The sequence below is a fragment of the Ranitomeya imitator genome, chromosome 8 (genome assembly GCF_032444005.1).
Source record: "Ranitomeya imitator isolate aRanImi1 chromosome 8, aRanImi1.pri, whole genome shotgun sequence".
NCBI lineage: Eukaryota > Metazoa > Chordata > Amphibia > Anura > Dendrobatidae > Ranitomeya > Ranitomeya imitator.
In genome coordinates, this window is record NC_091289.1 from 30,769,629 (window position 1) to 30,786,310 (window position 16,682).

At 47.4% G+C, this 16,682-nt stretch overlaps 1 protein-coding gene across 1 annotated transcript in view; it reads left to right on the forward strand.

Annotated features, from left to right (window-relative positions):
- The first annotated feature begins 1,328 nt into the window (after window positions 1–1,328).
- DENND6A (DENN domain containing 6A) overlaps window positions 1,329–16,682 on the forward strand; it is a 67,049-nt gene continuing 51,695 nt past the window's right edge. The window contains exons 1-3 of the mRNA XM_069736673.1: window positions 1,329–1,528; window positions 6,993–7,031; window positions 7,764–7,806. Coding sequence (XP_069592774.1) covers window positions 1,400–1,528; window positions 6,993–7,031; window positions 7,764–7,806 — 211 coding nt within the window. The 5' untranslated portion in view covers window positions 1,329–1,399. The remainder of the gene's footprint in view (window positions 1,529–6,992; window positions 7,032–7,763; window positions 7,807–16,682) is intronic.

The following is a 16,682-nucleotide window of genomic DNA, read 5'->3' on the forward strand; positions in this document are numbered from 1 at the left end:
TTCCACCACTTCCATCATTTCCTCGTCCACCACCATCCCCATCCTTGCCCATTCCACCACTTCCATCATTTCCTCCTCCACCACCATCCCCATCCTTGTCCATTCCACCACTTCCATCATTTCCTCCTCCACCACCATCCCCATCCTTGCCCATTCCACCACCATCCCCATCCTTGCCCATTCCACCACTTCCATCATTTCCTCCTCCACCACCATCCCCATCCTTGCCCATTCCACCACCATCCCCATCCTTGCCCATTCCACCACTTCCATCATTTCCTCCTCCACCACCATCCCCATCCTTGCCCTCTCCTCCCTCTACACACACACACCATTTATTTCTCTGCACATTCCCCTGCAGAGCGCAACACACACACACCTCACCTGCCGCAGCATCTCATCGCCTTCCTCTGACACAGCCGGCCGCTGGCTGATGACGTCATCCAGCGGTGCGTCTGTGTGAGAGGAAGCAGGAAGACAGATCGCTGGGCAGCGGCGCTGCAGGGATTTCTCCCTGCCTGCCGCAGCCACTCTGCAGGGGCTCCCCTCCACCTCTGCTCACATTGGGAGTCGGCGCTCTGCAGCTTCTCTGTGCCGGCTGTCAGCTTTACAGTCGGCGCAGAGAACAGCTGACTCCCAGTGCGGGGGGCGGCAGAATGCAGCCGCCGGGGGAGACGCCACATTAGGCGGCTCGACCGCGCCCCCCCCCCCCTGCCGGCTGTACCCTGCCACGCCTAGATATGTCTCGGACTGTTGCCGTGCGGGAGGGATCTCCTGCACTGCAACATGGTGTCGGCCGGTGCCTCTGACCTGCCGGGCGGCGGGCCCCTGACCTGCCGGGCCCTGTCGCAGTGGCGACCGCTGCGACCGCGGTAGTTACGCCACTGTCTGTAAGCCAAAACCAGGAGTAGAACAATTAGAGGAAAAGTATAATAGAAACATATGCACCACTTCTGCATTTATCACCCACTCCTGGTTTTGGCTTACAAATACTGATATAAAATACTGACCAAATACTGCTAGTGTGATGGCAGCCTTAACCTGCACATTAACCCCGTATCTGCAGGGTTAATAGCATTTTTTTAAGTGACAGGTTCAATTAAAAAAACAAAACAATTATCGTTCCTATTTCTGAAAACGTTGCAGCATATATATGTTCTCCCGCTGTATATAGGTATAATACAGTATATGCATACAACAGCCACCCAATGACTGGGTTGTATTCTCATACACTGCCTTTCCTGGCAGAAGTGCTCTGCCCTCACAAGCGTCGGCTTCACGCTGACGTCACCATTGTGCGTCCCGCGCTGCCCCGGCCGGCGCTGTGTGATGACGTAGCTGCTGTATTGATTGACGGCTGGATGGAGGCTCTCTGATACTGGCTCTCTCTTCTTTGTGGATGGAGGTGACCGAGGAGGCGCGGATTTCCTCTGGGGAGCCGCTAGTTCTCCCCTGGGACCGCTTCTCTTCATGGCTGCACTGTATCTGTGTGGTGGGCTTCGATCTGGAGTTGGGCCAGACTGTAGAGGTGAGGGGGGCTGCAAGTTACCGGAACTTTTGATTGTGTTATGGATCCGGAGAGCAGAAGTGACTGCTGGAGCCCTGATCACTGACTGGGGGGTCTGCTGCATGGACACAATGGGCAGTGATGCCCCCTCCCCCACTGATGCCCCCACACAAAGGGTCCTCTGCTGGGCAGAAGTCAGCTGGGAGGAGCCAGTGCTGCCTGGATGGGGCCCCTGGGGCCCTGCTGAGTGCTGTGACATCCCCGGCAGCCAGTGTTCTGGGGGCTGCTCTATGTCCGCAGAATACAGGCTGCTGCTGACCAATCCTGTCTGTATGTCGCTGATGAAGCCGGGGAGCAAAGAGTTAAAGTTCCCAGTGAGTGACATGAGGTTCATAGTCAGAATAGGTTTTAACTAGAAACTAAACTTTTGACAGGTCACAGTGACTTATCAGAAGCTTCGATTAATGGGGTCTTGGTGCGGAGACCCTCACTGATTGCTGAAATGAAGGCGACACAAGCTGTAGACACTCGGGAGAAAGTCAGATGGCCTGATACATTATGTTTGGGTTTCTAAAGTGCCTTTTTTTTCATCTTGTGGTATTCTGTGATTTTCCTGGCATTAAATTCTAAATGTTTTGCTGGGATAAGGTGTTATCTGAGCATGCTCGGGTCCTAACCGAGTGTCTTCGGTGTGCTCTAACGCTATATTTGAGTCCCCATGGCTGTTTGACAGTCACAGCACATGCAGGGATTGTCTAGCAAATAGGCAATCCTTGCATTCGTTCGAGCACGCCGAAGACACTATTAGCACCCGAGCATGCTCAGATAACACCTTATCCCGGCACGTTCGCTCATCACTACTCAAAATAAAAAAATATTATTCGCTTTTCTCTTGAATCTTTTAGTGTGTGTTCTGAAAAGCTGCATAACAAAAATTAAACATCTACGTAAAATCTCCCCAGCGTGGAAACCCTCGGAGTACATAAATTGCATTAAAAAGTTGCTATTAAGGAATCGGCTCAAAATAAATGCAATAATGAATCAGGCCCCGAGAGTCCATCTTTGTGGAACTTGCCAGGGTGGGTCTCCCAAAACTTTTATAGAATGTTATCCTGACCCCAAGAAAAGTGACCCTTCCCCCAAACTTTTGGAGCATCTTGTAACTCTTTGTGCCGTTCCTCTGTTATCCCTCCTGGTAATATGTGAATAAATTGACCACTTGGTGTTAGGATAACCTTTACAAAAAAATAAAATAAAACTCTGTTCCAGTCCTCACCCCCTCAGAGCTTGTCTTCTGTGTGCCTTGATGTCCTGTGTGCTCCAGATGACCGCTGCAGCCAATCACTAACCTTTTATATGTACCTAAAATATAATATATTTTCTGCCATCACTTTATTTGTAATTTAGATATGATTTTGGTCTTTATAAAAAAAAAGAAAAAATAGACTTTTTTAATAAACGCCCAGCCTATAAACTGCATTGAACAGAGATCAGTTCTTAGGACTCATTTCTCCAAAGTTAAGTAAAAAGGGCAGCACACTGCAGCGCCAAAACATGCAAACTTGAAAACACGAAATTTGAACTGCATTACTGCACTAGAAATATGAAAAATGAGAGCTTTTAGTGCATAAAAATGGCCATATTTATGTGTACCTCGTAGCCACTTTACGGCATCTCTCTTATACGAGGTCCTACGCTTGACTTACCTCGCTGAGAATAAACGTCTCCATCTGATTGGGTACATGTGAAACCTCTTCTTGGACTCAAATTCTCTCTTTCTGTGGAGGGGTATTGGACCTACTATAATTTAAAACACCTGTGGCTAGGAGGCGGGGAGTGCACGATCAGAAGGCTAAAGAATACATTTCAAAAACCTGACCGGCACATCCAAACATAGACTGAGTGTGAACAGGTGCTGAACCCAGAGTCGCCAACTCGTATATAGTTAAGTAAAAAGGGCAGCACACTGCAGCACCAAAACATGCAAACTTGAAAACACAAAATTTGAACTGCATTACTGCACTAGAAATATGAAAAATGAGAGCTTTTAGCGCATAAAAATGGCCATATTTATGTGTACCTCGTAGCCACTTTACGGCATCTCTCTTATACGAGGTCCTACGCTTGACCTACCTCACTGAGAATAAACGTCTCCATCTGAATGGGTGCATGTGAAACCTTCTGATCGTGCACTCCCCGCCTCCTAGCCACAGGTGTTTTAATTACAGCAGGTCCAATACCCCTCGATAGAAAGAGAGAATTTGAGTCCAAGAAGAGGTTTTTACATGTACCCATTCAGATGGAGACGTTTATTCTCGGTGAGGTAGGTTTAGAGTAGGACCTCGTATAAGAGAGATGCCGTAAAGTGGCTACCAGGTACACATAAAATTGGCCATTTTTATGTGCTAAAAGCTCTCATTTTTCATATTTCTAGTGCAGTAATGCAGTTCAAATTTCGTGTTTTCAAGTTTGCATGTTTTGGCGCTGCAGTGTGCTGCCCTTTTTACTTAACTATATACGAGTTGGCGACTCTGGGTTCAGCACCTGTTCACACTCAGTCTATGTTTGGATGTGCAGGTCAGGTTTTTGAAATGTAATCATTTCTCCAAAGGTCACATCCTTAGCCAATCAGAACAGTGGTCGCAGTGAATTAAATATATTTTAATGGACGCTTTGTTGCACTTAGTTTCTCTTGCACTTTTATGTTACTGAGTATAGGGGGTCCTGGCCGTCCAGGTCAGTTAAATGCATTGGTAAGTGCAGCAGACTAAAAACAGAGCATACCGTGATGCCTACTCCAGAGCAGCCTATGGCGAGGGTTTGCCTGTACTTTCTCTGGATTGTGTGCTGTAACCCTCCTGATGCATGGACTATAATGTGTTGCAAAAAACAAACTTATGAACATTTGGGAATGTTAAAGAGTTTTCTTTTTTTAAACAGGTTTCGGGGGTCTTTTCCATGCTGGAATCCATATAAAATGCCTCCCATTGGTTGCAAAGGGAAATCCGTGCTCTTGAGCCTATGAATTACACATTGGCTTTGAAAACTGAATAGGTGACTTTATTTAAGGGTGACCCCTTATCTGACTGCTGTCTGGAGAACGGGGCGATAAGACTTGGGAAAATGGAGCAGAGGTGTGCAAGCTGAGACTCTATTCACTCTATTCATTGTCTATGGAACTGCTGGGAAAAACCAAGCTACCTCTGCTCCATTCAAAAGCAGAGCTGAGGGTCCCAGCGGCTGGACCGCCAGCAGGATAGGAGACAATTTACTATGTCGGGGTTAACCCTTTAAAGCAGATTCTGCCTAAAATCTGTAGCAGGAGATATATATATTTTTTTTATTTTTTTGTATTTATTTTTTTTCCCGAGGCTTCTGCTCCGTGTCGTTCCCTGGAGCTAGTGGGTGTTTTGTATTGATTTGCATCTTTGTCTGATTTTGTTTTGATGACTTTCTTATGACTCTGATTTACCACTCGAGCTGCGATGCCAAGAACTAACTGTTCTCCTTTTTTACTACATGTTTGTGGTTTCTTGTCCTTGGCATCCGATGAATAGTCGCTGGTCACAATACCATGGTGACGTAATTAGGAGCCAGCGTCTGGGGGTGCCACCTGCCGGATAGGTCCCCGACCTGGGTGACGGGCGCTGAGCTCCAGTTTCTATTAGAAAGTGATTTAAATTCTTCCATCAAAATTTCGAGACAAATAATTTGCTCGTGACGATCCACGATCAACAATCGCATGGGGGACGAACAATCGCTGGTGCCGTAGTTCACACATTGCTGCTGAGAATATGCCAGTAAAGGCTTTTTTTTACCAGAGCAGATGATTGCCCAAAAGAATGTTCATAGTTAATCACTCTCCACAAATCCTACGCCCAGTGATCGGTTGCAGCGGTCACATGTGCTATAATCATGACATCACCGCTGCAGCCGATCACTGGGCTTATAGCATCTTGCGCAATCTACATCAGCATCTCCGCTAAGTCCAGCGATTGGCTGCAGCTTTAGGGAATATTTTACGCTTTTTTAATCCTCTTTTTGGATTTTTTTTGGTGCAAAGAAAAATCACAAATCAGCGTTTTTTTTTTTGTTTTTTTTTTAGTTTTTGCACTTTCTGGCACTATTTCTTGTTCGCTCCCTCGACTGTTTGCAAAACACGTAGCTGAAAGTCCCGCTGGGCAAATATTGGTGTTCCCTCGGTGAGCAGCAGACGTGGCTGGCTGTGACTGTATCCAGCGCGCTCAGTGACCCGCCAGGACGCCCGGGCGAAGAATAGGTGCAAAAATGCTTGAAACGGGCCTTAAAGGGATTGTCTGATGTTTTAAAAGGGGTCCGTGAAAGTCTTAAAATAAGAAAAAAAATAGACCCTTGAAGACTCCGCTGTTCTTTGTTGGTTTCCCCACTTTTTTTTTTTTCTCGAGCGGGGAATGCTGCAGCCAATCATTGCTCGCCGTAGCGGTCTGAGCCTGAGTAAACAATCTCTGCGCTCCATCTTCCAACCGCCGGAAGATGAAGCAAGGGGATTTACTGGGAACACGGGCAACAGATCCAAGGGTCTGGTAGATGAACGAATATTTTTTTTTTTTTTTTTTACTTTTTAATTAATGAAAGTCTTGGTCACCCTCTTTAAAGAAGCACTTTGCAATGAAATTTAAAATAACAACCCCCCCCTCCCCCATCATATTACTAAATTCTAAGAAGACCTACCGTAATTATGCCTTCGTAGATAATGGTTCTCAGTATTCGCTGATGTCGGCAGAATTTTTTATCTCTCTCATTAATTGTACATGGAAATAAAAATGCTCAGGTCATAAATCTAGACGGCAAAGTCCAGGTGACGTCTCAGAAGGCGGCGGACGTCTTGCCTGGATTTTATTATGTAACTGCACTGAGGTTTTATTTTTTTATTTTTTCTTCCTTCTGTTTATGGCTGGGAAAATTCTCCGAATTTCTCTGCAGACCTTTGGTCGGGACTTTGCTGAGCGCAGCAGATCGACCGCACGTGCCCAGAAGTCAGCAGTAATAATAGGCTGCTGGTCAGGAGATGGGGCGCGCCGAAAATCATAGGTGATCCATGGGATGGGGAGAACAGGACTCTGCACAGCGACGGCGACGCGCGCTCCGGCTCCTCTCCATCCATAGTCAGCGCTCAGCTCGCTGCCACTTTCCCATAGACAATGAATGGAGCAGAGCCGGAGCGCGCGCAGCTTTCACCGCTGATGTGTGAATGAGGCCTAAAAACTAACAATGGCCGCTGTTACCAATAGGCTACAATGATATGAATGTGGCTCGCAATGGATCCCATAGTAGTCATTGATCACAGCCTCCTTTTAATGTATTTATTGCATGTTTCCCGGCATATGCATAAAACTCAGTGTGAACATAGTCCGAACTGTCGCATCATGTTTATGACAAGTGTTAGTCTCCGTGTGACAGTTATACGTCCCAAATACTATATTGATATATATTTTTTTTTCTGCAGGCCTTGTATCCTCCCCATGCCAAATTAACCGACAAGGAGGTAAGTCTGCAAGAATATATTCTCCCATCAGGACAAACCCTTATCTACGCCAAACATGGCGAAATTGCTGTGCAGGTTCCTTATAGAAGCCCTCCTCCTCATCCTCCTCCTCCTATCACAGTTTTTATCCTCTTATTATATTGCAGTCATCTTGTTATACAGCACTGTGCACTTACAATTGCTCATTTTGCCTTTCTACCCAGATAATTCTTCTCTTTTCCATTAGGTCTATGACCTCACATGATTAATAACTGACTAGCTGTATTTTTCTAAGTTCTATGTAGAAACAGGAGGTCAATTTTTCCCTGCATGAGTCATCACTGCAAAAGTCACTGGCAGGAGGGAGCAGCTGGGTCTGTAGGTGAAGAAGGGGAATTATTTCTGCAGTCGCAAGAGACTTCCTGTTTCTACATAGAGGAGAATTATTTGGGTAGAAAGGCAAAATGAGCAATTGTAAGTACACAGTGCTGTATAATATGATGACTGCAATATACTAAGAAGTTAATAACATGCGGAAAAGTCATGTTACGGTGCAAGTACACAGTGGATTTATCAAGCTGAAGCCTATAAGCCTCTGCACTTTTTGTTCTCTGCAGCACAGCCTACACTTTTTTTTTATTTTCCCCTGTAGGTTGGTTGTTGGGCTCCATCCTGTGAGCTGTCACCACCCGGCCATTTGTGATCTGCTTGTGCTGCAGACATTCATAACCGTATCTCTGCTTTGCTTTTCAGAAAACCAGCATTTGTTACCTGTCATTCCCGGACTCCAATTCTGGTAGGTGTCTCTTGTACTTGTCTTAAAGGAGCAAAAAACAAGAAATGAATAAAACCAGAAAATGTCAGATGAACGAGCCTCTGCCGCTTCAGCCTGCAGGATTTTCTGAATGGTTCTGATCAGTCCTGCAGAGAAAACAAGTTATTTCCTTCTGATCCCTTCCATTTTTGGCAAGCAGGCAACTAAAGCATATGGCCTATCCAAGGGACGCGTGGGGGGCGGCACGCTGCTTCTGCAGGCAGTTGTCAGGATGGAAAGGGAGAGAGAAACGTCCTGGAACACATAGATGGACTCTCTCTCTATTTTGGTGACAACTTTTAGCTCCTTCCTGACACCTGTCATATTACACACATTGGGCTCTGGAGCTGAGGCGGTGCGCGGAGCGGAGTGGCCTGTGGAGCAGAGGCGGCACGGTGCGCGGAACGGCCTGTGGAGCACAGGCGGCGCGGTGTGCAGAGTGGCCTGTGGAGCTGAGGCGGCGCGGAGCGGCCTGTGGAGCTGAGGCGGCGCGGAGCGGCCTGTGGAGCTGAGGCGGCGCGGAGCGGCCTGTGGAGCTGAGGCGGCGCGGAGCGGCCTGTGGAGCTGAGGCGGCGCGGAGCGGCCTGTGGAGCTGAGGCGGCGCGGAGCGGCCTGTGGAGCTGAGGCGGCGCGGAGCGGCCTGTGGAGCTGAGGCGGCGCGGAGCGGCCTGTGGAGCTGAGGCGGCGCGGAGCGGCCTGTGGAGCTGAGGCGGCGCGGAGCGGCCTGTGGAGCTGAGGCGGCGCGGAGCGGCCTGTGGAGCTGAGGCGGCGCGGTGCGCAGAGCGGCCTGTGGAGCTGAGGCGGCGCGGTGCGCGCAGCGGCCTTTGGGGCAGAGACGGTGCGCGGAGGCGACAGCTGTGTTGTACAATCAGCACCTGCCTCACTGCTCTGACAGCGGAATTGTAGTGGCGTGATGTTTTGTAGATTCAGATATTTACTTCACCCCTTCCACAGTGATGATTTGCCAGCTTGTGACCTACTGACGACAGGAAATCATAGTTTATTAATTTTGCTATGTTGCTATGTATTGCAATATGTTATTGTTTTTCAAAATATTAAGCTAAAAAGAAATGTGTAATGACTGTATGGAAGAGATAAAAAAGCAAATAAATGGTAACCAGAAGCAAACAGACAAATGGAATCACTCGCCCTTTGTTCCCCTCGTCATTGAGTCAAATACATAAAGGTTTGAATCGCTCCTCTTTTCCCAAAATTGAATTTAAAAAATAAACGTGATATTTCCACGTCCGGAAAAGTCTGATCTACCAAGTTATAAAATTATTTAAGCCGTGCAGTAAACAACATAAAATAAATAATTGAAATGCCAGAATTGTCTTTTTCTTTTTTTTTTTTTTTTGGTCAGTCCATCTCGCACCCCCAGAAAAATGCATTAAAAAGCAATCAAAACGGCAAATGTAAAATGGTTACAATAAAAACGACAGCTCTACAAAGAAATGTAAAAAAAACGTTAAAGAGAATGTCGAGACAAACAAAATTTATTTATTTTAGCAAAGTTTCGTGTTTATTTTCATCAATTTAAATTAAAAAGAAAAAACAAAATAAATTATAGAAAAGCAAAATGCCAAAATATTGGCTGGATTGTGTTTTTTTTTTTTTTTTTCCTTCTTCCAGTCCCTTACATTGTAAAATAAGTGGTTTCATTCGAAACTGCAACTTGTCCATCGAATAAACAAGCCCTCGTCCGGATATATCCATCTAAAAGTAATTAAAAAAAAAGTTAACATTTCTTGGAACAAAAGCTGAAACAATATTTGCTTAATAAGGGTTTGTCCGGGTTCATCACTTTGTTGACCAGGGGCTTACATTCTCTGAAAATACCAAAATCTTCCATTCCCATCTGCTCTAGGGCAGGCCAGTCTGTGCTCTGCTACCACACCGTAAGTGATTACGACGCTCTTCTGCCATTGACTATTGTACCCTGTGATTGGCTGCAGCGGTCCCTTTGCTAGAACAACACGTCAATGGCTGTTTCTCTTTTTAAGACCACCTTTGACGCATTTTAAAATAATAAAGTATTGGATCACCCTTTAGTGACGCATTAGTCTAAAATCAGCTGAACCCTCTGATCCTTTTCGTGTATGTGATCAGGCAGTTTAAAGGGAACCTGCCACCTTGTGCAGCACTAATGCTGCATTCTGTGAAGGTGGCTCTTCTTTTTGTGGTCCCTTCCAACGCTGCAATATTACTTTTTATAATTTGTGCGCCATACCTTTAGTGTGTTCGGGGGGCACGTCTTTTCCCCCGGACACAACCCCTCCCAGCCATCACTCAGCCCCTCCGTGCGCCGCCTCCTCTGTCTTCAGTAACGTAGCCTGCGCTGTGCTTTCCTTTTTCGGGCAAACTGCGCATGCCCCAAAAAGGAAAGCACAGCGCAGGCACCGGGTACGTTACTGAAGACAGAAGAGGCGGCGCACGGAGGGGCTGAGTGATGGCTGGGAGGCTGTTGTGTCCAGGGGGAAAAGACTAAAGGTATGGCGCGCAAATTCTAAAAAGTAATATTGCAGCGTTGGAAGGGACCACAAAAAGAAGAGCCACCGTCACAGAATGCAGTATTAGTGCCGCATAAGGTGTCTTTTAGTTAAAAACGCCAGGCGGGGGTGACAGGTTCCCTGTTGTGAATTCTGTTGTCGGGCTCCCTCCTGTGGTCATGAATGGTACTTCGGCTGGTTCTATCCATGGAATTCCTCTGGTGGCTGTGGGTGTTTCTGAGTTTCCTTCCACAGGTGACGAGGTTAATTCGTTAGCTGGCTGCTCTATTTAACTCCACTTAGATCTTTGCTCCACGCCACCTGTCAATGTTCCAGTATTGGTCTTGTTCACTCCTGGATCGTTCTTGTGACCTGTCTTCCCAGTAGAAGCTAAGTGCCTGCCTGTTTTTCTCTGGTTTGCTATTTTTCTGTCCAGCTTGCTTTTTTGTTGTTGTCTTGCTTGCTGGAAGCTCTGGGACGCAGAGGGAGCGCCTCCGCACCGTGAGTCGGTGCGGAGGGTCTTTTTGCGCCCTCTGCGTGGTCTTTTTGTAGGTTTTTGTGCTGACCGCAAAGCTACCTTTTCTATCCTCGGTCTGTTCAGTAAGTCGGGCCTCACTTTGCTAAATCTATTTCATCTCTGTGTTTGTATTTTCATCTTTACTCACAGTCATTATATGTGGGGGGCTGCCTTTTCCTTTGGGGAATTTCTCTGAGGCAAGGTAGGCTTTATTTTTCTATCTTCAGGGCTAGCTAGTTTCTTAGGCTGTGCCGAGTTGCATAGGGAGCGTTAGGAGCAATCCACGGCTATTTCTAGTGTGTGTGATAGGATTAGGGATTGCGGTCAGCAGAGTTCCCACGTCCCAGAGCTCGTCCTTTATTATCAGTAACTACCAGGTCATTCCGTGTGCTCTTAACCACCAGGTCCATTATTGTCCTGACCACCAGGTCATAACAGTACAGGTGGCCCAAAGTACTAATGCATCTCAATAGAGGGATAAGAGAAGTTCTGAGACCATTTTTTTTTTCTTTGCAGTGTGTTTTGTCTCTCTTTTCCCCTTTACATCTGGGTGGTTCAGAACACAGGTGTAGACATGGACATTCAAGGTCTGTCCTCTTTGATGGATAATCTCACTATAAGTGTACAAAACATTCAAGATTTTGTGGTTCAGAATCCGATGTCAGAGCCTAGGATTCCTATTCCTGATTTGTTTTTTGGTGATAGATCTAAGTTCTTGAATTTCAAAAATAATTGTAAATTGTTTCTTGCCTTGAAACCTCGCTCCTCAGGTGACCCTGTTCAACAAGTAAAGATCATTATTTCTTTGTTGCGTGGTGACCCTCAAGACTGGGCATTTTCCCTTGTGCCAGGGGATCCGGCATTGCGTGATGTTGATGCGTTTTTCCTGGCGCTTGGATTGCTTTATGACGAACCTAATTCAGTGGATCAGGCAGAGAAAATCTTGCTGGCTCTGTGTCAGGGTCAGGATGAAGCGGAGACATATTGTCAGAAGTTTAGAAAGTGGTCTGTGCTCACTCAGTGGAATGAATGTGCCCTGGCAGCGATCTTCAGAAAGGGTCTCTCTGAAGCCCTTAAGGATGTCATGGTGGGATTTCCCATGCCTGCTGGTCTGAATGAGTCTATGTCTTTGGCCATTCAGATCGATCGACGCTTGCGTGAGCGCAAAGCTGTGCACCATTTGGCGGTACTATCTGAGCATGGGCCTGAGCCTATGCAATGTGATAGGACTTTGACCAGAGCTGAACGGCAAGAACACAGACGTCGGAATGGGCTGTGTTTTTACTGTGGTGACTCCACTCATGCTATCTCCGATTGTCCTAAGCGCACTAAGCGGTTCGCTAGGTCTGCCACCATTGGTACTGTACAGTCTAAATTTCTATTGTCCGTTACTCTGATTTGCTCTTTGTCATCCTATTCTGTTATGGCATTTGTGGATTCAGGCGCTGCCCTGGATTTGATGGACTTGGACTTTGCCAGGCGCTGTGGTTTTTTCTTGGAGCCCTTGCAGTATCCTATTCCATTGAGAGGAATTGATGCTACGCCTTTGGCTAAGAATAAGCGTCAGTACTGGACCCAATTGACCATGTGCATGGCTCCTGCACATCAGGAGGATATCCGCTTTCTGGTGTTGCATAATCTGCATGATGTGGTCGTTTTGGGGTTGCCATGGCTACAGGTCCATAATCCAGTATTGGACTGGAAATCTATGTCTGTGTCCAGCTGGGGTTGCCAGGGGGTACATGGTGATGTTCCATTTTTGTCTATTTCGTTTTCCACTCCTTCTGAAGTTCCAGAGTTTTTGTCGGATTATCGGGATGTATTTGATGAGCCCAAAGCCAGTGCCCTACCTCCTCATAGGGATTGCGATTGTGCAATTAATTTGATTCCTGGTAGTAAGTTTCCTAAGGGCCGATTGTTCAATTTATCTGTGCCAGAACACGCCGCTATGCAGAGTTTTATAAAGGAATCCTTAGAGAAAGGCCATATTCGCCCGTCGTCATCACCGTTAGGAGCAGGGTTCTTTTTTGTGGCCAAGAAGGATGGTTCTTTGAGACCTTGTATTGATTACCGCCTTCTCAATAAAATTACAGTCAAATTTCAGTATCCTTTGCCGTTGCTATCTGATTTGTTTGCTCGTATTAAGGGGGCTAGTTGGTTCACCAAGATAGATCTTCGAGGGGCGTATAATCTTGTGCGTATTAAACAAGGCGATGAATGGAAAACAGCATTCAATACGCCCGAGGGCCATTTTGAGTACCTGGTTATGCTATTCGGGCTTTCCAATGCTCCATCAGTATTTCAGTCCTTTATGCATGACATCTTCCGAGAGTACCTGGATAAATTCCTGATTGTGTATTTGGATGATATTTTGGTCTTTTCGGATGATTGGGAGTCTCATGTGAAGCAGGTCAGAATGGTGTTCCAGGAACTTCGTGCGAATTCCTTGTTTGTGAAGGGGTCAAAGTGTCTCTTTGGAGTTCAGAAGGTTTCATTTTTGGGGTTCATTTTTTCCCCTTCTACTATCGAAATAGACCCTGTTAAAGTCCAGGCCATTTACGATTGGACTCAGCCGACATCTGTGAAGAGCCTGCAAAAGTTCCTGGGCTTTGCTAATTTTTATCGGCGCTTCATCGCTAATTTTTCTACTGTTGCTAAACCGTTGACTGATTTGACCAAGAAGGGTGCTGATGTGGTCAATTGGTCTTCTGCAGCTGTGGAGGCTTTTCGGGAGTTGAAGCGTCGTTTTTCTTCTGCCCCTGTGTTGTGCCAGCCAGATGTTTCACTTCTGTTTCAGGTTGAGGTTGATGCTTCTGAGATTGGAGCTGGGGCTGTTTTGTCGCAAAGAAGTTCTGATGGCTCGGTGATGAAGCCATGTGCTTTCTTTTCTAGAAAGTTTTCGCCTGCTGAGCGCAATTATGATGTTGGTAATCGAGAGTTGTTGGCCATGAAGTGGGCATTCGAGGAGTGGCGTCATTGGCTTGAAGGAGCCAAGCATCGCGTGGTGGTCTTGACAGATCACAAGAATTTGACTTATCTTGAGTCTGCCAAACGGTTGAATCCGAGACAGGCTTGATGGTCATTATTTTTCTCCCGTTTTGATTTTGTGGTTTCGTACCTTCCGGGCTCTAAGAATGTGAAGGCTGATGCCATGTCAACGAGTTTTGTGCCTGACTCTCCGGGTGTTCCTGAGCCGGCGGGTATTCTCAAAGAGGGGTTAATTTTGTCTGCCATCTCCCCTGATTTGCGGCGGGTGCTGCAAAAATTTCAGGCTGATAGACCTGACCGTTGCCCAGCGGAGAAACTGTTTGTCCCTGATAGATGGACTAGTAGAGTTATCTCTGAGATTCATTGTTCAGTGTTGGCTGGGCATCCTGGAATCTTTGGTACCAGAGATTTGGTGGCTAGATCCTTTTGGTGGCCGTCTTTGTCACGGGATGTGCGTTCTTTTGTGCAGTCCTGTGGGACTTGTGCTCGGGCTAAGCCCTGCTGTTCTCGTGCCAGTGGGTTGCTTTTGCCTTTGCCGGTCCCGAAGAGGCCCTGGACGCATATTTCTATGGATTTTATTTCGGATCTCCCCGTCTCTCAAAAGATGTCGGTCATTTGGGTGGTTTGTGATCGATTTCTAAGATGGTCCATTTGGTACCTTTGTCTAAATTGCCTTCCTCCTCTGATTTGGTGCCATTATTTTCCCAGCATGTGGTTCGTTTACATGGTATCCCGGAGAACATCGTTTCTGACAGAGGTTCTCAGTTTGTTTCGAGGTTTTGGCGATCTTTTTGTGCTAGGATGGGCATTGATTTGTCTTTTTCCTCGGCTTTCCATCCTCAGACAAATGGCCAAACCGAATGAACTAATCAGACTTTGGAAACATATCTGAGATGCTTTGTTTCTGCTGATCAGGATGATTGGGTGTCCTTTTTGCCGTTGGCTGAGTTCGCCCTTAATAATCGGGCCAGCTCGGCTACTTTGGTTTTGCCGTTTTTCTGCAATAGTGGTTTCCATCCGCGCTTCTCTTCAGGGCAGGTTGAGTCTTCGGACTGTCCTGGTGTAGATACTGTGGTGGATAGGTTGCAGCAGATTTGGACTCATGTGGTGGACAATTTGACATTGTCCCAGGAGAAGGCTCAACGTTTCGCTAACCGCCGGCGCTGTGTGGGTCCCCGACTTCGTGTTGGGGATTTGGTTTGGTTGTCGTCTCGTTATGTTCCAATGAAGGTTTCCTCTCCTAAGTTTAAGCCTCATTTCATTGGTCCGTATAAGATTTCTGAGGTTATCAATCCTGTGTCATTTCGTTTGGCCCTTCCTGCTTCTTTTGCCATCCATAATGTGTTCCATAGGTCGTTATTGCGGAGATACGTGGCGCCTGTGGTTCCATCCGTTGATCCTCCTGCCTCGGTGTTGGTTGAGGGGGAGTTGGAGTATGTGGTGGAGAAGATTTTGGATTCTCGTATTTCGAGACGGAAACTCCAGTACCTGGTCAAGTGGAAGGGTTATGGTCAGGAAGATAATTCCTGGGTTTTTGCCTCTGATGTTCATGCTGCCGATCTGGTTCGTGCCTTTCATTTGGCTCATCCTGGTCGGCCTGGGGGCTCTGGTGAGGGTTCGGTGACCCCTCCTCAAGGGGGGGGTACTGTTGTGAATTCTGTTGTCGGGCTCCCTCCTGTGGTCATGAATGGTACTTCGGCTGGTTCTATCCATGGAATTCCTCTGGTGGCTGTGGGTGTTTCTGAGTTTCCTTCCACAGGTGACGAGGTTAATTCGTTAGCTGCTGCTCTATTTAACTCCACTTAGATCTTTGCTCCATGCCACCTGTCAATGTTCCAGTATTGGTCTTGTTCACTCCTGGATCGTTCTTGTGACCTGTCTTCCCAGTAGAAGCTAAGTGCCTGCCTGTTTTTCTCTGGTTTGCTATTTTTCTGTCCAGCTTGCTTTTTTGTTGTTGTCTTGCTTGCTGGAAGCTCTGGGACGCAGAGGGAGCGCCTCCGCACCGTGAGTCGGTGCGGAGGGTCTTTTTGCCCCCTCTGCGTGGTCTTTGTAGGTTTTTGTGCTGACCGCAAAGCTACCTTTCTCGGTCTCCCATGACAGCACTACGGAGAGAGGGGATCCGCCCTTCAGGGACAGGAAACCTACAGATAAAAGGGCGGTACCTCTCCCTCGCATCAGTTGGTTTCCTGTCCCTGAACAGGGAACCTCTTTCCGGTGGTACCTGTTATGAAGACCGATGGACCGGGCGGTCGAGTTCCGGCAGCGAGGAGGCTCCTGCCGCGGCTTGTCCGGCTCCCGAAGCCGCCACCGCTGGAACCGAGGGGTTCTTCAGGGTGAGCGGAGGGAGAACGCCGCCGATTCTGATGAGAGGAAGGGGCGCTGGATCACCCGGAGCTCCTGTGCCGATAAGCGCACGCTCCGGGTGTACTAAGATGGCCGCCGCTCCGGAAATGCGGCAGGACTTCCGGGTCATCGCCGTGCGCATGCGCGGTAGCTTCTCTTCTCCCTGGAGGACGTGACGCAGGACCGGAAGTGCGGGGAACGCCGGAGGTGGCGCCAAATACAAATAGGGAGATGGTGCACACATAGTTGTCGCACCATCTCCCTGTAAATCATGGAAGACAGCGATCCACAGGAGCTGCAGCCGAGGCAGCAGCACCATAAGAAGACAGACCCTAAGAGCGCTAGGAGTGGGTCTAGCAGCCGTTCTACACAGCGCAGCAGGTCTGCTGCGAAGACTAATTCACCTCCTCGGGAACCTTCCATTCCAGACCCAGGGCCCCCTCCAGAACCGGTAACTGCCTGCACGTCCGAATGGTGAGTTGATCTTCATGAATGTATATATTATAATAGGGCTCCCTCTT